Below are 23,134 nucleotides of genomic sequence, written 5' to 3'. Positions count from 1 at the left end.
ACCAAGGACGGAGGATGATGCAAAGGGCTGCCTCCCTGGCCAGCGCGTCACACTTGGACACTCGCGCTTCGCCGTGCGCCAGGACGGCCAGAATCGGGGCAGCGGAGGCGCAGCGCCAGCGCCGTGGAGGGCCGCGGCCACCGGCCCGGGCAGGGGAGGCGGCCCGTCCGCTCGCACGTGCTCAGGCCCCCGCCCGCCCCGCGCCCCGCCTCGGCCCGGCGCGGCGCCCGGCTCTCCGGTTCCCAGAGCACGCCTTTTGCGCACGGCCAACCCAGGCCAACCCACCGGCTCCAGCTTCGGAAGCCTCGGGCCCAGCCGGGCGGTGAGCCCCTCCCGCCGCCCCTGCGGCCTCGCTCTGCGCTGCCCCGAGCGGCCTGGGGACCTTGCCTCCTGCCGGGCGCCCACGGGAGGACGGGGAGGACGGGAGGACGGGGAGGACGGGGAGGACGGGCACGGCCCTGCCCCGCTCGCCTGCGCTCGCAGCTCCCAGAGGGCAGCCTCCGGGGCACCCGACCCGGCCAGCGCACGGCCCCAGCCACGGCCCAGCCCGCCCCCTGGGCTGCACGTCCTACGCGCCGCTTCCGTAACCTTCCTGCCCTTTTCCTCACCGGGACTGCGACCTTCTGTGGGGCCCCAGCACTCCCTCTCATTTCCCTCTTGCTTTTTTCACTTCAAACACGACGGCGCATATTCGTGGACCCTACACCTGGTCGGGCAAATACCCAGAGCCTATGGGGAACCCTGGAAACTCAGCAGCAAAACCCCAAACCACCCAATTTAAAAGTGGGCCAAGGACCTGAACAGACGTTTCCGCACACAAGATCACAAGTGGCCCAGACACGCAGACGCCGGGCAGCACGGATCGCGAGAACCTCACGGCCATCGGCGCGGCGGCCGTCACGAACGGACAAGTCGCGTCGGGAGAGGCTGCGGAAGACCGGAGCCCTCGGCACTCGTGGTAGGAACGCGGTGTCGGCCACGCACGGGGGAAATCGGCCCGGGGAAGCCGCAAAAATTAACAGTAGAACTGCCACGCGACCCAGCAGGGCCACCCGGGAGACACCCCGGGCAAGCGGAGGCGGCGTCCCCACGACTCACTCGCCCCGTGGTCAGGGCGCCGTCACCCCCACGGCTCACGGGCGGGAGCACCCCGAGCTCGCCGCAGACGAACGGGCCGCGGTCGGGCCACGGCGTGGACCTGGCTCGGCCTCGCAGAGGAAGTCAAGAGGGACCCCTGCCGCGAGCCCCGTGGCCGCGACACGCCGTGAGGGACCCAGGCCCCGGGCACGACCGCGGAGGGTCCCGCTGACACGGGGCCGGGCTGTGGTCCGCGGTGCGGGCAGGCCAGCAGGCGGTGGGCGCCGGGGGCTGGGGCCTCCACGTGTCACGGGGCCGAGCTTCAGTCCGACGGGACGAAGGGAGCCATGGAGGAGGCGACGCGCGAGCCTATTTCCACGCCTGAGCCACGTGGTGAAGGCGGCGAAGAGGCTGCACTTCCTGTCGGGTTTTCTCACCACAAGAAAGAAACAAAACATGCTGGGGATCAAACACCAGAAAAAACCTCCCTAAACCCACAAAACAAAGAGCAACAAGTCTAATAAAACTGTAAAAAGCCGAAGCTCTTGCCTACGAAAGTGGAGATTTCATTAACAACTATTACGTGAAGAACCGACGAAGGGGGAGCAACGCGCCACGGCATGCTCGGGTGACAGAGCGGGTGTGCCCGGGTGTGCCCAGGTCTGCAGGAGCGACTCCTCCACACTAGTCACAGGCCTCAAAGGCCACACATCACCCTCGGACGCGGCATTGCCGCTTGTACGTATTTATCTGAAGGACACAATCAAGAATGTGTATAAAGATTACAGAGAAATTCAAAATACAAAACTGTGCAGCCATTAAAAACTTTAAAAAAGGAATTACAGGGGGGTCCCTGGGGGGCTCAGCAGTTTAGCACCTGCCTTTGGCCCAGGGTGTGATCCCGGGGTCCCAGGATCGAGTCCCACGTCGGGCTCCCTGCATGGAGCCTGCTTCTCCCTCCTCCTGTGTCTCTGCCTCTCTCTCTCTCTCTCTCTAGGTCTATCATAAATAAATAAATCTTTTAAAAAATAAATAAAAATAAAAATAAAAAAGGAATTACATAGAAAAATATTCATAATGTGTTAAGTTTAAAAATAAATTTTAACTATGCATGTAAGTCTGGTTCCAATTTTACTTAGCATACGTGGTAGATAAAAGGCAAAAGCAGGGTATGCAGAAAAATGTGAATGGCTGTTCCCTCTGGGAAGTTATCCTGTCATGGGCCATGTAAGTTTTTCTATTTTTCTGCAACAAGTAAACCCTATTTTTTTTTTTAAACCCTATTTGTATAATGGGAATTCAATCACCTCGCAGCTCAGCAACGCCCAGTGAGAGCGCGGCGAGCAGCAGAGCGGACCGTGGTCCGCGGAGGGACCTGAGGAGGGCGCAGCTTCACCGCGGGCGCCGACGTGCTGCCCACCAGGTGCTGCCCTGTGAACGCGTCGCTGTGAGGACAACAGGACAGCTACGCACACTCTACGGAGGTGAAAACGCAGGGGCACCCGGCTGGCTCCATCGGAAGTGTGTGGCTCTTGAACTTGGGGTCCTGAGTTTAAGCCCCGCGTTGGGCACAGAGATTAGTAAAAGAAAGAAATAAACTAAAACAAACAAACAAAAAACCCTGAAAAAGCCGAATACTCTCTTTGAAAAAAAAAGAGAGAATTCTAGTTCTACAATTACTTTCCTGGAGGACTGGTTGCTTTCTATGACTGAGAGGGATCTGTTTCCTAGAATCCCGTTCTTCACACTGCTAACGTGGGGCTGCTGTGACCTAGAAACGCTCCAGAAAAATGAAGCTCAGACGGGGCTCTGACGACGGGGGGTCATCTGTCTTGTCCAAGGAGATGAACTAACGAATGAACGGAAGAGCAGGCCCAGGAAAACAGTGTCCACAAAGGCGCTGACGGGAGTGGCGGTGGGCGGGGTAGATTCCAGGATGCACCAGCTCTTCTCCGAGCCACAGGCCGTGGTCCTGCCTGCATCTCCAAGGACCTGCTCGAGGACACAGCACGCCTGGCAGGCGCCCTGGGGCCCGAGTCTGCAGCCGGGCGTGGAAGGCCCCAGAGGCTGGAGCAGCAGCAGAAGGGAGGACTGTGATGGCCCAGCTGGTGGCGGCAGTCGGCCAGGCCCCATGACAGGCCCCGCACAGGCAGCAGCGCCTGTACAAGGGCGAGGTGAGGAGACGGCAGAAAGGCCAAAGGCTGCAGAAGCCCAGGGGATGGCTGGACAGGAGGACAGGATGGCTGGACAGGCAAACGCTCCGGGGAGGGCACCGCGCGGAAGGAGGGAACATACGACGGTATGGCCAGCTGGGAGGGCACTCCTGCGCGATCCGGGCTGGGCTACGATGGGTGCATCTCACGCCCACAGGGTCCACGCCAGGAACACCCCGGAGAAACCCACACGTGTGCCCACGACACATACAGCAGCCTCGGCATTCACCAATGGACTGAGAGCGGATTCTAGTACATTCAGAAAGCACTGGAATGAGCCAGGGCCACGAGGACCAGGGTGTGTGCCGGGCAGCTGAGGAAAGGCCCACAGAGGACGCCTGGCTTCACCTGCCACCCACAGGTGCGTCGTCCCACAGTCCCGATGGGGCACCTGACCAAAGCCGTTCCCAGACCCCACGGCACTTCACATGCCATCAAGCAGCTAAGGGCTGAGATTTAAAACTTGGTCCTAACTGGCCCCACGTGGTGATTCTTTTTTTTTTTTCCCACGTGGTGATTCTTTAGGGGCAGAGAGACGGGGCCGCTGTGGAAAGAAGAGCGAGCATGCGGGGCTTGGGGCCCCAAAGACAAGCTCCGCAGGCAAGCAGCACCCCCGAGGGGGCCAGCCGCTGTGGGAGCCGGGGTCACGGGCCAAGTCGGTAAATCAGGTCTAAGCTCAGCGCCCTGGCCCCCTGGGAACAAAGCCCACCAGGACCCAGCTCCTCCAGGTGAGGCACGGGAGCATCCGCGGGGTGAGAAGAGGGGGCGGCTCACGGCGCACCCGGGGCTCGCGCCATCCCTGCATCCCCACTCCCTGCCGGGGTCCACGATCACAGGAGAGCAAGCCAAGAGCCGCCACGCGGGGCCCTCAAAGCGGCACCCCACGTCCGGCTGGCCCATGTCCGCGGCCGCCCCGAGAACCCCGGTGGCTCTCGGGTACGGCGGTCAGGAGGACCTCGGCAGAGGCCGGGCTCGCTGCCGGCGTGCTGCGCGTGCTGGGCTGCCTGGGGAAGCCTGCGCCGGGGCTCTGAGCCGCACCCCTGCCCGGTACCACCTGCCACACGCCTGCGCACCGGGGGCAAAGCAGCGCGCCAGCTTTCTCGGACGAAATGACAGGCCCCGCGGGCGCGGACAGCCGCGTAATGGCTGCGTACACTAGACATACGGGAGAGCTTCTGTATAAAGCCTGTATTATCCTCAAATTCAGATGCCGAATTACTAACTTTTCTTCTGAGATCAGACCAAAATAAGTCCTGAGGCGGTTTATTTGCCATATTTAGGATGTTCATGTGGGAGCAATGACAAACATCTGGCTATGATACTTTCTGGAATTTTGACTATTTCTTCCTGGCCAGAAGGAAAACATTAAGTTTTTACTAGAATAGCAACTATCATGGAACTTCACGACTGAGATTTTGTCCTCCCACTTGTCACATATTTAACTAAAGCTTTTCCAATTCTTAAAAACAAGAAACAAGCCCACTCCCCAAATCCTAAGTACGATAAAAAGGGGAATGTGAGCAAACAGCTGGATAATCAAGAAAAACTTCACCCCCCACTTGCCAGCAAAGGCACAGGGTGTCCACTTCCATGGGTGAGGGCTCGCACACCCAGCCTACATCCCAGACTGCTCTGTTAATCACTAAATATCATCTCTTCCACATTATTAGCTTCCAGATAATAGAAAAGCTAGTTCACATTAGTTCTTAAACCTGGTGGTGAACCATCAATTACTACGGGTCTCTCTGTTCCAGAAATCGAGCAGACCTCACTGCACCAGGGATAACGTGCACACGCTTTCTGCGCTTACCACGGCGCGGAGCCGAAGGCATTTCCACTCCGTGACTTTGCACACAGGACAAGACAAGCTGACACATGGCTTCCAGATGGTTTCTTTTATGGTTCAGAAAAAAAAAAAAAAAAGACTTTCTAGAGCTGAGGCCAGATTTCTATTTTCAAGACCACAGAATTCATTCAATCAATTGAAAACAAATCAAGACTTTACTAGATCAGAAAACCGGCCACTGGCCTATGGGCAGCTAAAACTCCCATCGGTAAATGTAAAATGTCACTTAAAATGAGATGCTACTGAAGCCGCGGCAGCAGCCCCCCATCCTCCACCACGCGGGCCTCTCTCCCTTCCTCGCACCATTAGATAAATGCTCTTCTACACAAAAAGTATCTCAATTTCGTTAGTCGTCAATACAGAGAACCCCAAGGTGTAGGTTACCTCACTATCTTACGAAGTCCTGCTAAGTGTAAGGTGGTGGCAGCGCACGATTCATATGCACGAGAGTAATCGAAGGTACTGGGAGCGGTTTCTTACAAAGGAGAGAAATAACTGATTTAAAACTGGTGTCGGGGCACCTGGGGCTCAGTCAGTGAAGCGTCTGCCTTCAGCTCAGGTCATGATCCCAGGGTCCTGGGACTGAGCCCCGCGTCAGGCCCCATCCCCTTAGCAGGGAGCTTACTTCTCCCTCTGTCTGCCGCTCCCCCTACCTGTGCTCCGTCTCTTAAATAGATAAATAAAATCTTTAAAAAAATTGCAATGTCAATAAAAGTTCCTAGTTCAATAAATTTACGTGGAGACTCCAGGAAACGTTGAGCTTCTGCTCTGGGCCAGCGTCATGCCGTCAGGTGCACTGTGGCCGGTCCTCGGCTGTGCTTCCTCCGTGGTCCCCGCGACCCCGGGACGCAGAGAGGTTCGTCCCGTAGGTGTACTGGGCTGTGCGACGGGGCTACTTCGTACCTACTCACAACCTACCCGAGGAACCGCCCTAGATGACCGCTTACTGCTCCAATTCTGATTGGCTCAAAATGGTTCTCTAGCCACTAAACAGAACTCAGAATCTCACCTCAAGCCATAATGAGCTACCGCCTCATGCCCACCAGGCCGAGGAGAATTAGAAAGCAGGTAATACAAACGTAGGTGAGAACGTGGGCAGAACGGAGCCCTCAGGCACAGAGGTGGGATCCACAGCCCGCTGCTTTGGAAAAACTGTCTGGCGGGTCCCCCCAAAATTGAGCATAGTGACCACATGGCCCAGCGATTCCACTCCTAGGTTTACACTCGAGAGCCACCGACACACGTCCATACAGACCCTTGCATGTGAAGGCTCACAGCCGTGTTATTCCTAACAGCCAAGAGGTGCAGAGCCCACCAGCTAGTGATCGGATAAACTTGCGGCTCATCCACACACCCGAGTGCTACTGAGGCACAAAAAAGAAGGCAGCCCTGATGCACTCCGCAACAGGGATCAACCTCTGAATTGTGATGCTCGGGGAAAGAAGCCGGTCATGCAAGACCACATACACCCCCCCCATGAGAAATGTCCAGAGCGGCGTGACCTGCGGAGGCAGAGTACACTGCTGCTGCTTACTGCTGAGAGGGACGGGACGGGGCAGGGCGGGGCAGCTGAAGGCTAAGAGGTTTCCTTTTTTTTCTTTCTCGGAGAGGAAGGGGGAGGCTTGCTGGGGGCTAAGCAGAGGGAGAGGGCCCAGCGGGGAGCCCGACGCAGGGCTCGATCACATGACCCTGAAATCAAGAGTGGCCTCCTTGGGGTGCCTGCGTGGCTCAGCCGGTCAAGCGTCCGACTCTTGACATGCACGCATGCACGTGCGCACACACGCACACACAACGGGGCAGGGGCACTGGAAGAGAATCCTGAAGCAGGGTCCCTGCCCACACGGGGCTCAGCTCCATCCCAGGACCCTGACATCATGGCCTGAGCCAAAACCAAGAGTTGGACACCTAACTGATGGAGCCACCCAGGCACCCAGCATCCATCCGACTCTTGCTTTTGACTCACCACGATATTGGGTCACGGGATGGAGCCCTGCTTTGGGCTCCACGCTCAGTGGGGAGTCTGCTTAAGACTCTCCCTCTCCCCCTCCCCCCCGTGTGTGCTTACACACACTCGCACGCGTGCTCCCTCTTGAGTAAATAAATCTTAAAAAAAAGAGTTGCACACTCTACCAACGGAGCCAGCTAGGCGCCCCATGTTTCTTTTCAAGGCAACGAAGATGGGTTCAAACTGCTGTCCGTGCACAAATGAAAACTCGCAGAGGTGTACACTTCAGATGGGTGAATTGGACGGTATGCGGACTTTATCTTGAGATTGAATTTTTATCTCAAACACCCTCGAGAAGACTGCTAAAAAGTTTCAGCTCAACTTTATTAACACTTTAAACACTATTAAATTTTGTTTGGAAAAGAGCAGACCCCTGCTTCTGGCTTTAAGCTCTCCTGACTCATGGGCAGCAAGAATGAGACAAGGTCCTGTGATCCAGCCTTAGAAGGCAGGAGCTGAAACGAAATCCTCCCACATCCAGGGGACCCCCTGCCCCCCCAGCTCCTGTTTGGCAGTTTTAGCACAGTTTTAGCACTGGAAATACTGCCATTATCGTGGCGGTCTCACCGATGTCAGACTCTGGGAGACGGGCTACAGAAATAAAACTGCGGACTTGCAGCTCACCGATCTGAGGAAAATCTAATGAGGATGGCCAAGGCTGTCTTACTTGTTGAAGACCAACACGAAACAACACGCTGCACGGAAAGAGGCGTGGGCACCAGCAGGGAGGTCTTCAGGCTGAGCTGCTCTGTATTTTCACTGAAGCAAAATATAAGCATTTCAAAAATAACTAAATGTCCTATTCTTCCCTAGGTTAAGAAGGTCCCTCAGTACCAACCAGGGATTCTACACGACAGTGACCTGAACTCTGTGTACGCAGACGCCAGTGTTTTGCCAGGCTGGATGAGTGCGTCAACCCTGCAAGGTCACGGACACGACTGCCCAGGACTTCAGTAAAAAAACAGCCAAGTAAGCAGACCGTCAGATCCGTGTAACGCCCAAGCCCCCACACAGACCAAGCCACACACTCCCATCTGAGATCAGGAAACTCTGAGACGAGGGACAAATTCAAAACAGTCTTAAAGAAGGGTGTTACCCCAATCCACCTTTTGCTTTCCTTCATTTGACACATATTTACCGAGCAAGGAGCTGTTCCAAACACCGATGAGTCAGCGGTGCATCCAACAAAGCCTCGTCTCCTGGAACTTGCCTTCTAGGAGAGAGACCACGGGCAAGCTCTGGGACGGGAGGGTCTTCATCAAGACTCGCCTTCTGTGCTGCCCACAGAGACCCAGGCAGCGGCCTCGGAGCTCTGCACGCCCACCACCCCACACCACGAGCGTGCACCATCCCACATCAGCCAACACCACCAGACCACGGCCTGCGCCTCTTAGTTCAAATATAAAGGCCAGAGGGTGGCAGAGCCAGTGTCACCAGGTAGACCCCAGCACCTGACCTGGACCGCCCACCAGCGTGCACCCGCTGACCTCCCTCCCACATTCTTCCTGAAGCTCTTCTTTCCGGCTGGTCTCTTAACTCGGGCAAAGACCCGGCAGGTGCCGCATCCCGGGACGGACACTGAACTGGCCCCCCTGCCCCCCGCAATAACCTCGGCCCGGAGTAAGGGCTCTGGGGGCCCGACCGCCCGGACCTGCGGGAGCCGCACCCCCGACTCACTGTGCAGATGGACCACGGGGCACGGGCGACCACACAGTCGCCCTGACCTCGTATAACACTAAGACCCCTGCCCTGGGAGGACACGAGCCGCACGGACATCACACACGACGACTACGTTTCGGCAGGTTTCCTTAAGACACACACGTGACTTTACGCCTCTACAGACAATGACAAGGCTCCCCTTCCTGAATGGTCCTCCTGACCCTACATAAAAGGAAGCCATCCACCCTGGCTCGGGAGTTGGGACAAGGTATTCCCCTCGATCCCCTTACTGGCTGCAACCCAAGCTTCCTTTGTGTGACAGCTCACCTGGTGCTGCTTCTGTGTGGGACTCACCGAGGAGGGAGCTCACGGCAGCTCAGTTACCAGAGGTCAGGGGACAAGTGGTGGTGGATCAGTGGGGGGCCCCAGGGGCACGAGGCTCCATCTCCAGATCCTTTAAATCTTTGGAGCCATGGCTCACGGGAGACAGTGGGGAGAAAGAAGCAGAGCAAACCCACCTTCTTAGGCCAGCCTCTTGGAGGGCTATGGGGCAAGCACGTCCCCGCAGAGAAGGCCAGGTGGCTTGCTCTGGGACAGGCCTCACATAGCAGGTCGCCCGACAAAGGAGACCAGCCCACTGACAGGAGATACCAGAGCTTCAGAGACAGTCTCTTCCCAGAGACTACGTTCCCGATCCACTGGCAACAGCCGTTGCGTAGACTAAAAAAGGGCCACAAGTTGCTTGGCACCCACCATCAAGATAGCTTTGCTGCTCCCCACTCCTGAATCTGGGTTTGCCTGCAGCTCGGCTGGCTTTGACCCGTTAAGGTGGGAGCTACGATGCTTGAATCCCAAGCCTCCAGGCACCGCACAGCCTTCACTCCTGAGAAAGTTTTCCTTACCGTGCAGATAAGGCCGAGCTAGCTCCCTGGAAGGGTGACACTCCACACAGAAAGAGGTGCCAGCCGGGGTACCAGGCACGGAAGACAAGCCATCCTAGACCACCAAGCCCCTTCAGGCCGGCCCACACCAGAAGACCCTCCCAGGCCAACACCCCAACACGCATTCAACATTTGTTGTTCTAAGCTACAAGGTTTTAGTGGTTACTTAGCAAAACCAACTGATATGATTGTAGAGAACAGGGTGCTTGGAAGACGAACACAACTAACTTACAAAAATATACTGAATTTTAACTCTTCCTAAAAGGTATGCATCGGGGGTAACACAAGTCAAAAAGCAGCCCACCCAACTCAGGCATGTGGTCACAACGCGCTTTCATCTCTGGCGACCTGCGAGGCCTACCGAAACAGCACAGCCGCATGGAAAGGAACGTGGTGGTTACCTGTGATTAACGGAAGCCACACAGAGGCCAAGACCAGCCACCCCAGGTGGGCCACTGGGGCATGAACTCATTTTGAGTTAACAGCAATCAAAACCCAGCAGATTCAGGAAATGCTCTTTACTGCCCCATGACCTGCCTGCCCACCCGGGAGGGAGCTATGAACAGACGCTTCCCTTCACACAGGCAGCCCCTGTTCCCAGGCCTGTCCTCCCCCTGCAGCTAGTGGTCTGTCTCCCCTTCGTGTCCCAGACTCAAACCCTCTCCTGAGCTCAGACGAGCCTCCTGTTGCCCGACCACGTTTGGAGTTTCCTTGTCGGTGGATTCCCCGTAGGTACGCCACCAGGTTTGATTCTCTCCTGCAAATCTGTCTCATGTCAGTTCGATTCCTAGTCCGGCCGGAAGGACCTGGAAGGGCCAAGGAGATTCCTCCTCCCTGACACACGTCTCTACTTACTGCAATTCTGAGAATCTCTAAATAGGTTAAAACCTTTACAAAATGCTACTTCTGAGTTCCTGATGTATGATGCGACCCAGACACTTAGTAATGGTGTGTATGTGGGAGGCGGCTTACGTCTTATTTATGACTCGACAATGAATGCAAGCTTTCTTCTTTCTCGGTCCCAGGGTTAGCTCATAAAGACTAGTAAGCAGGATAAAGAAAAAGATGCTTTGAAAGCAAGCTCTCAGTAGTTCGGTTTTTCCCGTTCTTTTCTCCCCGCCCACTCCTCCTTCTCTTTCTTTCTTTTGAGAACTCTGAACCTGTTGCAAGCCTAGACCGTAGTGGGTGTGTTTATCAAAGGATGGCTCCATGGTGGAAAGTCTCATGAGCGTTTGGCTGGAAGAGATTTGGGAGCCCAGCTCACCTCCCAGACCTTTCACCCGTTTCCTGCAGGCGACTCACCACCGAGCGCCGAGCAGAGCTGGGAGCTGCTGCCACCGTGAGCCAACAGCCGACTGCCGGCTCTCTCGGGGGCAGAGGCTGTCTGTTCTGTTCTACCTTCCTGCCAAGGGCTGCCTCTGGCACCACAGGAATGACTTGGGAAGTTGGGAGAGACAGGTCCTACCAGTTTTGATTACTACTGCCCTGATGAGATGGTATTTGATTTCCTCTTCAAATAAGACGTAAAAGAAGCATTCAGGGTCCCCGGAGTTCAGATACGATGAATTTATGCACTAGTACTTAGCATCCAACGTTCACTCGAGCAAGAGAGGCGAGAGAGGACAGTGTGCCTGGAGCCCCAGGCAAGGCCTGGAGGGCAGCCCTGACCTCCAGCCCCCTCACCCCTGCACCCCCTTCCCTTCTCCCACGCACTGCATTTGCCATTAGGCCCCCTGGAGCCCAGAGGAGGCTTCCTATAGGCTCCTCTCAGCCTGGCCCCCAGCTCAACCATCTCATTTTCTGTGTAGCATCCTGACTTGACAGGTAACTCTAAGCACACATAAACGTAATGTCCTGCTAAAGTTTAATTCATTCTCTTGTCCTTTTTATGACATTAAGAACAGAAAAAAACCTTTAAAAATATTACTTTCAACCACTATGAAAATATTAGAGAAAAGAGAACATATCTATGAATTACATATAAAATAAATAATTTTTAAAAAATCACACTCATTCTAATACTATTTAGAAAAATCAGTGTTTTCTAAAGTACTATGTAGGTCTAAAAAGCATTACTTTTATATATATACACTTATATACTGTTACACTTTTTTGCTATATTTAACTGTTTTTGCCAACATTATCAGTGCGATCTATTAGGGAATTTTCAATATAAATATGTCAATACTGCTGATACAGAAAAACAAATCCTACACTAATACCGTGCAACACTGCTTGTATATGCGCCGGGCCCCCTGCATGGTGAGGACCGCGGCCACCCTGAGAAGGGAGGACTATATTCGCCCCGACGCTTCAGATGAGGAGCTAACACACAGAGGCTAACTGCCCCCCCGGCATCCAGGTACAATGGGGCAGAGGCCGTGTGGGCCCAGTCTGTGCTCTATAGCATTCAGCCAACCTCTCAGAAAAAGAATGGAAAGACCATGTTATATCAGAATTTTATTCTAAATTTTAAAAAAGATTATTTTTTTTAAAAGATTTTATTCATTTATCCATGAGAGACACCGAGAGATGCAGAGAGAGAGGCAGAGACACAGGCAGAGGGAGAAGCAGGCTGCGTGCAGGGAGCCCGACGTGGGACTCGATCCCGGGTCTCCAGGATCAGGCCCTGAGCCCAAGGCAGGCGCTAAACCGCTGAGCCACCCGGGCTGCCCAAAAAAGATTATTTTTTTTAGAAGATTTATTTTATTTGAGAGAGAGAGACAGAGAGAGAGCACACAGGTACATGCGCACATGTGCGGGGCCTGGGGTGTGGGGGACAGACAGAGGGAGAGAAGCAGATTCCCCGCTGAACGCAGAGCTGACTCGGGGCTCAATCCCACAACCCTGAGATCATGACCTGAGCTGAAATCAAGAGTCGAACACTGAACTGACAGAGCCACCCAGGTGCCCCCGTATCAGAATTTTACGAGAGAAACAGGAGAATACCACTTTCCAAAAAAAAGGAGAAACGCAGACTCACTGTTTCCAAGGGTCTGAGGGTTACCAAAGCCACCCTCGGTCAGCTTGATAAATAGGCAAAGTCTGATCAGCAGCATGGAACGTGGTGCGTTATACTGGACTTTTAGAAAGTAGAAGGAAATATTCTTTCGAACATTACACTTCTTACCTCGACGTCAAAGATTTCCACAGTGTTGTCCAGCAGCTTCACCCGGATGTGAAGGTGCTTCTCCTGCATCTTGGCTGACGCCCGTGTCGCTGCTCCCGACAGAGTCTGCCCAGGCTCGAGGGTGCTCACCCCCGCCAGGGTCTGGGCGCCCAAGCGTGTCCCTGGAGTCTGCAGGACTCTGTACGTTCCTTCTATCTCCCCCATTCTTCACCAGCTAACAAGGAAGAGTCCTTTAAAACAAAACAAAAAAACCCCAGAGACATCAATAGTTATTTAGATATCTAAACAATGTAAAAGAATGATCAGACTCACAGAAATTCTCTATTTCTGCAACCTCTACGAATCTTAGAGGTTATATCAAAACAAAGAGTTAAGGAAGATTACCTTCTACTCATACACAGATTGGCGGGGCATAAAATAACAAGCACCGTTCCCAAAGACCGTATATCCTGGTGCTTCTGCGAGCCAGCAGTGCGTCACCTCACCGAACTCACAAAACCGGATCCAACAGCGGCCTGTCCCTTTGTCCGGCTGCCTAGAGTCCCCTGCACAGCCTCCCTCCACCAGCCCAGAGAGTCACTGCGCTGACAACACGCGGTTATGTGCCACATGGAACATTTCAGCAAAGAGGAGCAGGTGCCACACACACCAGGCAGCGCCCAGCAGCCCACTCCCCTGTGCCGGGGGGTGGTGGTAAGTGCCGAGAACAGTAGGTGAGGACAGCCAGGCTGCTCTTGGCCGGCTTCGCACTCCCTGGATTTTTCAGTGGTGTCTTACCAGGTTGGACAGGCGCCATCAGTGACATGAGGCCTGCACACCTGGTGTGAAGGGCACTTGCCCCAGCATCACTTACCTGTCCTCACCATGTCCTTGTTCCCCTCACCACCCACTGCCCTCTGGATGCATGACAACACCAACGGCCCAGCGAGGCATCAGGCCCTTTTCACTCCTTATGCTGGGGTCACAGGAAAGGTCTCTAGTTTTAAGCCACTAAGCTCAACAGGGCTAATCTCGTCACTGTTTTTAACAAAGAAAGATGAGGGTAAGTATCAGCTAAAATCCAGTAATACTGGCTCGCTTTTCTTTGTATTAATATAGTTATCTTCTATTTATGGCAAATTTCCTTCTTAAATGTGTGTATTTTTTTTTTTAACGATTTTATTTATTTATTCATGAGAGAGACAGAGAGAGAGGCAGAGACACGGGCAGAGCGCAAAGCAGTTCCCTGCACGGAGCCCGACATGGGACTCGATCCTGGGATGGCTTGTCCTTGCTGGGCAGGCTCTTAAGTACGCAGCACAGGTTGTGTGGTGGTGACTGAGCAGCTTTTAAACTTAATTCAAGAGACAGAAGGTTCGGGGCTCCTGGGTGGCTCAGTTGGTCAAGTGTCTGCCTTAGGCTCGGGTCATGGCCTCAGGGTCCTGGGATCGAGCCCTGCATCGGGCTCCCTGCTCAGCTGGGGGTGTGCTGTTCCCTCAGTTCTCTCTCAGTCTCTAATAAATAAAATCTTTTTTTTTTTAATTTTTTTTTAAGATTTTATATATTTATTCATGAGAGTCACAGAGAGAGAGAGAGAGAGAGAGAGAGAGAGAGGGGCAGAGACACAGGCAGAGGGAGAAGCAGGCTCCATGCAGGGAGCCCGATGTGGGACTTGATCCCAGGACCCCAGGATCACACCCTGGGCCAAAGACAGGCACTAAACCACTGAGCCACCCAGGGATTCCCAATAAATAAAATCTTTAAAAAAAAGAGACAAAGTTCACAAGATGGTTCTTCTTGGTATCAAAATAAGCATGAAAAAAAAAAAAAAATGAAAGGGCCAGAAGACCCAGCAGTTATGCTGGCACACAAGGGACTGGATTGGAAATTAGTGAGATTAATTCTTTATGAAATTTACTACAAATTAGTAGAAGGTTTACCAAAGGCAGATAGATAAAATAGTTTTTGTTCCATTCTTTCTTGAATAAAAATCTGACATTTGTTTTTTTGACACACTGTGTTTTACTGCTACATTTTCCTTAGGGATGCCTGGGTGGCTCAGTGGTTGAGCATCGCCTTCAGCTCAGGGCGTGATCCTAGAGTCCCAGGATCGAGTCCCACGTCAGGCTCCCCGCAGTGAGCTGCTTCTCCCTCTGCCTGTATCTCTGCCTCTCTCTCTCTCTCTCATGGATACATAAACACAAAACAAAACGGAACAACTAAAAGTTCGTTAATATTCATACCACTAATATTAAACTTGGGACATATGAGGTTCTGAGAAGGAGAAGTATGAGACTTTTCATTTCCATTTCACAAATGTGAATAGTTAATGCAAAAGTGAAGGGATGTGAGTGAAGACCACCCACATGTAAGGTGTCTCCAACGTGCAGATGAGCGTGAGTCCTTGGTCTGCTCACAGCGTTTACCCAAGACTGAGGCACCAGGAGCAAGTCCTTCTGAACCAACTACGGGACGTCTTACCCTGGGCACCAAAGTGATCCTTCCCCTTTAAGTAAAGCTACAATTCTGAAAATATATACACACAACCAAAACCTCTTTTAAGAAGTCACTTCTCTTATTTACTCCACTGTATTTTCTTATTCAGACTTTTTCTTAATAATTTTGGATGGAAAAAATTTCTTCAGGTTCTTCCTCTTCTACTCATTATAAGAAAGTCCTAAGCACATACTTCTAAAACAAAATGGGCAAAACTCACCCGTAGCGCCCAGAGGCCACAGGTGGGTGTGCATGCTCTAAGAGCACGCAAGGAGACTCCGACTAGAAAACTCAGGGGAGTGGTCCCCCTGGGTGGGAGGGGTTCTGTCTCTGAGATGGGGTACTGGGAAGGGCCCTCTGGCGTGGCTGGCATGGTTTTATCAATTGACCAGACTGTGTTCACTTTATAATCCATTAAGCTGTATATATGGTTTGTGCAGTTTTTCTAAATCTGTGTTTATTTGATAATAAACATATTTAAAACCACGTACTTTTAACGTATGTTTCTCTCCTAAGAATAAGAGAAATACTAGACAAATGAAAACCGCCTCTTGGTCCGCGAGAGGCGTGCCTTCTCAGCAGCAAATGGACCTCCTGGCGACTGTCATCAGGTCCAGCGACCTCACGGTGGCTGAAGCCGACTCAGGGCTGTGAGACACCCTGACTCTGGAGGCTCATCGAGGAACTGACCCCATGGCCCCTACTGCTGATGTTCCAAAGAAAAGCCACTTGCTATTGCATAATGGTGACGTGGCATCCGTCACACATTTAATAAGTACTTGGCTTTAAGTTTAAGAAATCTAGGTAAGTAAGGAACTTGATAGAAAACTGTCACGGAACCCCAATGCCAACAGAGTTAGCCCTGCTCTCAGCGTCTATCAATCTGCTTTACAACAAGCAGCAGAGCTGGGCTCTTCGGGAGAAACAGGAGGCCACTCACTCAGCAGTCATTCGTGGCAGCCTGGCTGCTTATTCCAGCTGGCCATGGGACAAAATTAAAGGAAAAACGTATGCACCGAATGAATCTGTTTTACGTAAATTATGACCTAACAGAAATTAGTTTTGCCTCGTGTGCTCACACATAAATATTATAAGTCCAAGAGTATGCAAGACAGACTAGAAACATGGCAAAGCCACTAAGAGCCCTCGACACAGGAGCTGTTCTGTGGTCCCGGGAGCCCTACGTGTAGATGCTAGGCCCTGCTCACTCCTCCTGCCGCCAGAGAACCTCTCCAGAAATCCAGGGGGGAGCAGTGCCGTGAAGAATCAGGGCCCTACAGGGGACTCCAGCTTGTTTTCCCATCTTCCCTCTGTGTGAATGAAGTGCTTTGCTCTGCACTCTTCATTCCTAAAAATATTTCTGTAGCTGGATACAATTCCACTACTGACATTTAGTGCTACCTACTACAAACTCAGTTCCTAAACTAATTGAATGAAAAAAATTTAAAACTGCCTGGTCCCATATTTCCATCTTGAAGTCGGAAAAAAATTCAGCTCAAAAGCCAGTGAAGGCTTTGGGGGATGATAGGTCAATGTAGGTTGTAACAAAGGTGCTACTCTGGGGGGGAGGGGGGATGTTGGCAGTGGGAGAGACTGTATACAAGAGGGACGGGGGCATCTGGACATCTCTGTACCTGCACCTCGACTTTGCTGTAAACTCCACACTGCTCTAAAAAATAAAGGCAACTAAAAAAAATAAAAAAAAGTCTGCCACGGAACACATAACTCAGAAGTGACAGAGCCAGGACTCCAGTCCAGCCTGGACTTGGCCACGAAGCCTCCTCCCTCTCCACTGGAAAATCTGGCTCCCCAGACAAAAGCACAGTGCTCAGTCTGCAGTAAAGGGAGTGGGCTAAAGATGCTGTTGTGCAAAAAAACTCCCACCTTCCCTGAAATATTTTCAGTTGCCTCTTTCAGGAGGAATATAAACATGTTTATACCGACCGACTAAGGAAGCAGAACACAATGCTTATTTTCACTGCATTTTTCTAATGTACCTACAACGCACAGCAGCTTCGGCAATGAGGGTCAGATGGAGTTGTCACCCGGCTCCTGGCCCTGGGCTGCCTCTCCTCTTCACATTGCACGGCAAGAGATAGGTCCTTTTATTCTCTAACTAGCATGACTGGTAGTTTTTGGAACAAGCAACGAAGTATTCAATCAACATAAGAAATTAAAGACAAAAACGTCAGAACTGGTGCCATAAGGCAGTGCCTCCAAGAGCTGACAAGGAAGAGCGGGCCCGATGGAGGGCAGGCAGGGCATCCATAGCCATGCGCACACGTGCTGGCCGCACAAACACACCTCTCCCCCAGGACACAGCTCTGCTGGAAGGCGCCACGGCCGGAGCACCACAGAAATCGCGTTGGGCACTGGAAGCCTGGGGAGGAGGGTGCTGTAGAGCTCACTTGCACTCGCTGCTCCAGCAGGTGCTCTGGGATGCGGCATCACCTGTGGGAAGCCCAAGGACCGATGAGGACCTCCCTCAAACCTGAGGAAGGGCGGTCACCCACCTCGAGGAGCTCTGGTGTTGGAAGGGCAGCCCACACTGGCAGCAAAGTGTCCCCCGAACTGGGATACACTGTAGGCCCTGTGGGAAACCAGGAAGCGTGCAACCGCAGCCTGGGGGCAGAAGCTGGAAGGCAGCACAGCTGGGATCTAGCTCCAACTCTCACTTCCCCACTCCTGGCCCAGCGTGTATTCTGCAAAATGACAGGAGAAGAGTACGGTCAGATTCTCTTCACTCTAGGAATCTGTGAATCTGGGAAAGACAGCTCCAGGTGAAAGCAGAAGGGAAGGAGATATGCTCTTGACTCCAACGAATTAATTTTATTTGGTGGCCCAAAGCTAAGTACCTCCTAAAATCCTGTTATCCCATCTTTCCCAGCTAACCACGTGAAATAGACGCCACGTGTATGCAAGGAACGTCATTTTCAGACAAATTCAACACAGTATAAACATAGATTATTGGTTTAGAGATGACTCTGGACAGAACCAATATTTACAAACGTTTCCATTTTACTTTTACTCCCTAAGTTTTTAAAGGAATTGCCTTAACAATAAACAGATGTCAATAATTCAGACCATCAGTCTTCTGACTTGGTTGTTGTTGTTTTTTAAAAAAGGTTTTATTTATTCATGAGACACAGAGAGAGAGAGAGGCAGAGAGAGAAGCAGGCTCCTCACAGGGAGCCCGATGTGGGACTTGATCCCTGGAAAGGGATCACGCCCTGAGCTGAAGGCAGGCACTCAACTGCTGAGCTACCCAGGCGTTTTTTTTTTTATGACTATTTTTTAGGTTTTAGTATTTTTTTTTAAAGATTTTAAAATTTATTCACGAGAGATACAGAGAGAGAGAGAGAGAGAGAGGCAGAGACACAGGCAGAGGGAGAAGCAGGCTCCATGCAGGGAGCCCGACGCGGGACTCGATCCCAGGACCCCGGGATCACGCCCTGAGCCTAAGGCAGACATTCAACCACTGAGCCACCCCAGCGTCCCTGACTTGGTGTTAAACAAAAATCTATTGGCTGAAAAATAAAGTGGTTTTTTTTTGTTTGGTTTTGTTTGTTTTAAATAGGCTCCATGCCCAGAGTTGAGCCCAACTGGGGGCTTGAACTCACCGTCCTGAGATCAAGACCTGAGCTGAGGTCAAGAATTGTATGCTCAACCAACTGAGCCACCCAGGTGCCCTTCAAAAATAAGTTTTAAGAGCTGAAACGAATCTGGACTGATTCTCAACACTTTTTTCCTTTGGTATGAAGCTGCCTAACTGAACACCAAAATCTTCACAGACAAAAAGCAAGATTTCTATGCTGCTGCTTTTTTTTTTTTTTTTTTAAGATTTTATGTTTTTATTTATTAGGGGGAGAGACTGCACGCGGGAGGAGGAAGGGGGGAGGGCATAAGGGGAGAGGAGAGGCAGAGGCAGACTCAGTACTGAGCTGGGGGCTCTATCCCAGGGCCCTGGGATCATGACCCGAGCTGCAGGCAGATGCTTGATGGACTGAGCCACCCAGGTGCCCTGATCTCTACGCATCTTTAGTGTGAAGGGAATGAAAGAGCTGGAGTAGAAACACATGCATGTGCTTATGTTCCAACAATGGAGGATAAACCAAGCCTACAGACGGCGGCTGGAGGGAAGGCGCTGGGGACAGAGCACCGGAGACCCCTTCTTCCAGGGTGCAGGGCTTCCTTGGGTTGACCTGGGAACCTCTTGGATGTTTTCCATGATTAGAGAGCAACATGACATCAATGTCTTAGAAAACTCAAACTAAATGAAACATATGATCCTACTGTACATTAAGACAACAGCTAAGCGACAACGGGAATTACTTCAACTGACTTTCAAACTCAGAACCTCACTACCCATCACTAGTGAAATACATCCTCAGGATTAAAAAAACTGTAATACCACAATATAACATATTCTATAAGAAAAAAGATCTCATTTTAATAAATGGCACACATACAAAAAAAAAAGAAAAGAAAAGGGGGGGTGATAAAAACTGGTAAAAGATGTTGTCTGCCACCAACGCCCTGTGGACCTTGTTTGAACCCTGAATCAAGTATCCGTGGGACAATCAGGGAAATGTGGGCACTTCCTGGACATCGGGTGATTTAACAAGTACTGCTAATTTCCTATGTTTTAATGGTATCGTGTGTAGACGAAGGGGGAAAGTGTCTCTTAGAGACATTCGCTAAAGTACTTACAGATGAAGTAGAATAATGCCTAGGTCTACTTTAAGATAATCCACGGAGGTGGCGATCGCTAAAGGGGATAATAGGTCCCCCCCCCCCAAAAACCAATTGCCCATATGTTGACTAACGGAGTTGGTTTTGATATACGAACTTCTGTGAACGTTCGGAGTTTTCCGTGAGGCAAGAAAGAAATAAACAATTTTCAGAGTAGGTAAGGACCCAGAAAACCCTGGGGACAGTTGACAGGTGAGAGGAGCAGCGTGTCCACCGTGAAGGCCACAGATCCAACCCATGGAGACAGGCCGAGCACCCAGTGGCAGATTCTTTACAATTAAAAGACAAAACAGTTTGACACTAAAACAAACTGCACATCTCCGCATGAGCTCACTCTGTCCTATGTCACCTCCACTTTGTTATTGTATTTTTCAGTTCAGTTCTAAAATTCCTACAGGTTTCTTCTTACATCTTTTTTTTTTTTTTTTTTTTTTTTTTGCTATCTTTCCATTTGTTTCAAGAGTACCCTTACTTCTCAGGACATTTTAATAACCGTTGTTTTAGTTTTCATTGCAGCCTTTAACAACTTAGCAGCTTAAGGAAAAGCCTCGCATCCTCTCAGCGTCTGAGGGGCAGAAGTCCGGGTCAGTGTAAACCAGCAGAACACTCGACCTCGGGGCTCACGAGGCCTGCCCAACGGGACAGCTGGATGCTCAGCTGTCTGGGTGTAGGACTGAGGCCCCCGTCCCTGCTGGCCCAGCTGCTCTAACATCCCCTGTTCCTAGAAGCAGCACCTGGGGGTGAAGGTCACAGGAGCCAAGATTCTGCTACCCCAAGTCTGTCAGAGACCGCAACCTCTGCACCACCTTGGGCTTAGCCTGTCTTCTGAGCCGTGCTGTCCTGGTTCCGTGGGACAGCTTAATGCTGTGTTAGGGGACGCTGGGCCTTGTTTAAATCCCATGGCGAATGCTGCTGTGCCTGCTTCAGCAGCCGGGGGCCGGCCTGGGATCCGCCGCAGGCCGTGCACTCAAGCGTCAGCCCAACGCCCAGAGGCTCCTGCCTGTGCGCCATCACCTCGGGGCCAGTCTCTGGCTAGCGTTCAGGGTCAGAGCCACACTGTGCACGGCCCAGTGCTGAGGTCACTTTCTTGAGCAATTCTTCTCCCCAGTCTCTGCCTGGAGCACCCGTCTCTCAGTCCTCCAGCCGGAGACCTAGGGCTTTACCGGCTCTGCTCTGCCAGGCCTGTGCCTGCACCCTTGCCTGGGACCGGGGCCCAGGAAAAGAAAAAAAAAGCAACAGGGTTTCCTGACTCGCTCTGGGTTTTAGGTGCCTGACCCGAGGAAGGAAGAGGAAGGGGAGAGGAGAACAGCGGCCTTCTCCCGGTCTCTACTACAGCCCAGAGTAGAGGCTTCTCCGCAGCACCGTCTGCTTGCACCTGTGGCCCCCTCCGGCTCCCAGATGCCTCAGACCAGCCTAGGGGAACCCCGGAGGGAAGCCAGGAGACTCCTCGCTGGTGCAGTGGCCTTTGTCCCCAAGCCCCCGTCACTACTTGTCAGAGTTTTCCAATCCGGGCTGCATGCAGCCGTGCAGGCTTTACAGCTGTGCTCAGTGGGGGAGACAGTGTGGACTGGGCTTATTCCAGCTTCCAGGAACCAAACTTGACATTCATGCATTTTAAAACGTGTTTATAGTGGTTATTTTTGGGAGAGAGAATAGGGCTGATTTTTTTCTTTCTTTTTCCAATGTCCTGTATTTTTCAAATTGCCTTTAGTAACGAGTATGCATTACTTCTGAAATCAGATGGCTTCTCTGCAGACTCCTGCAGGAGTACCACCTGCTTTAGAAGCCGTAACTGGCAGGGTCACCCATGGTACATCACTGCTCCCCGCCCACGAGAAAGCGGCAACGACTACGGTCTCTCCTCTAGGAGCTGGGCTTGTCTTTCTAAAACAGTTCGGTAAAATAAAAACGGTTTTAAGCACTTGCTGGAATCGGTATCTTGTTAAGTTATTGGGACTTGTTTCCCCAACACACACCTTATTAACTACTACTGGGACTTTAATTATGGAAGCGACAAGACAACTTGTAAAATTCCGTAGTGTTGCTTCTTCCTTCCCAGACACACTCGCCGTCGGTGCCTGGAGATGCCGGGAGCGCCTCACCCCGTCTCTGCTGTGTTACCTGGCATCCAGCAACGGGCCAGAACTGCCCCTGCAGAAGCCTCATGATGCTGAAGCTGTTCTGCTTTTGGCTTCCGGGCCCCCGACGCACACTGGGCCCTTCCATGGGCCTCGGAAAGGCCCCAAGAAAGTGTGCCTGGGGCTGTAGCCTTAGAATTTACGGAACACACTCTAGTTGCCATCAACTAGGGCTGCCACCTCTTTCCACAATGTTCTTCCCTTTAGGTCAGGCAGGTGAGGAGGGCCTTCAGCATTTTGGGGATGCAGCTAAGGGCACAGTGAGCTGGAGATACGTTCAGTCGGATGCATTATGTTTGCAATTACTTCTTGTACACTTATCCCCAGCACCTCAGGGCAGGGAGGGCTTCTAGAACACTGGTGTCACCCACCCTGCCTGCCCACGGCTGTACGAAACGACGGTGCAGGCCTGGGGTTCTGCGACAACCTTACAGATCCAGCGGCGCCGAGCATGGGGAGCGTGGGGGCTATGGGAGAGAAATAAGGTCTGAAATGTGGGGAGCCAGATGCTCCTCTGTGGGAAAATGATCATCAGATGTGTTACACTGTTAAGTGGCCAAAATTGCAGTTCTTGTCAGAAGAATAACTTATTGTACTAGTATTTTTTTAACTTTTTTGAATGGAATTGTACAAAATAGAATTTACCAGAACCTGTGCTTCTCTGACACACGAACCTGTAGCTGCATTAGAAACAGAAATGTACATTATGTATACGTGGAATCGCGTTCTATGCATCCTAACTATCAAAAAATATTTGGTCAACTATGCTAGAGGGATCACTGAACTCTTTCTCTTCTCTCTCACATGAAGAGGCGATCTGAAAATACACAAGCCGCTGATGAACAAACAGGCTATTTAGTGATGTTTTCATTATTAGCTTTTTCAAATGTAGCACTTT

The 23,134-nt window shown here is 51.9% G+C and overlaps 1 protein-coding gene across 9 annotated transcripts in view; it reads right to left on the bottom strand.

Annotated features, from left to right (window-relative positions):
- FARP2 (FERM, ARH/RhoGEF and pleckstrin domain protein 2) overlaps positions 1-23,134 on the bottom strand; it is a 93,807-nt gene that overhangs the window by 67,595 nt on the left and 3,078 nt on the right. For 6 of the 9 annotated variants that reach the window (XM_049101384.1, XM_049101389.1, XM_049101388.1 and 3 more), the window contains exons 2-3: positions 17,860-18,048; positions 12,872-13,101 (exon numbers count right to left, since the gene is read on the bottom strand). In XM_049101384.1, the coding sequence (XP_048957341.1) occupies positions 12,872-13,075 (204 nt within the window). In that variant the 5' untranslated portion in view covers positions 13,076-13,101; positions 17,860-18,048. Of the gene's footprint in view, positions 1-12,871; positions 13,102-13,255; positions 13,325-17,859; positions 18,049-23,134 lie in introns of those variants that run through there. The other 3 variants (XM_049101387.1, XM_049101386.1, XM_049101391.1) reach the window with 3 other exon arrangements.

Source organism: Canis lupus, chromosome 25 (assembly GCF_003254725.2).
Source record: "Canis lupus dingo isolate Sandy chromosome 25, ASM325472v2, whole genome shotgun sequence".
Classification (NCBI taxonomy): Eukaryota; Metazoa; Chordata; class Mammalia; order Carnivora; family Canidae; genus Canis; species Canis lupus.
Note: the sequence above shows the minus strand (reverse complement) of the source record. Positions and strands in the feature narration are given on the sequence as shown.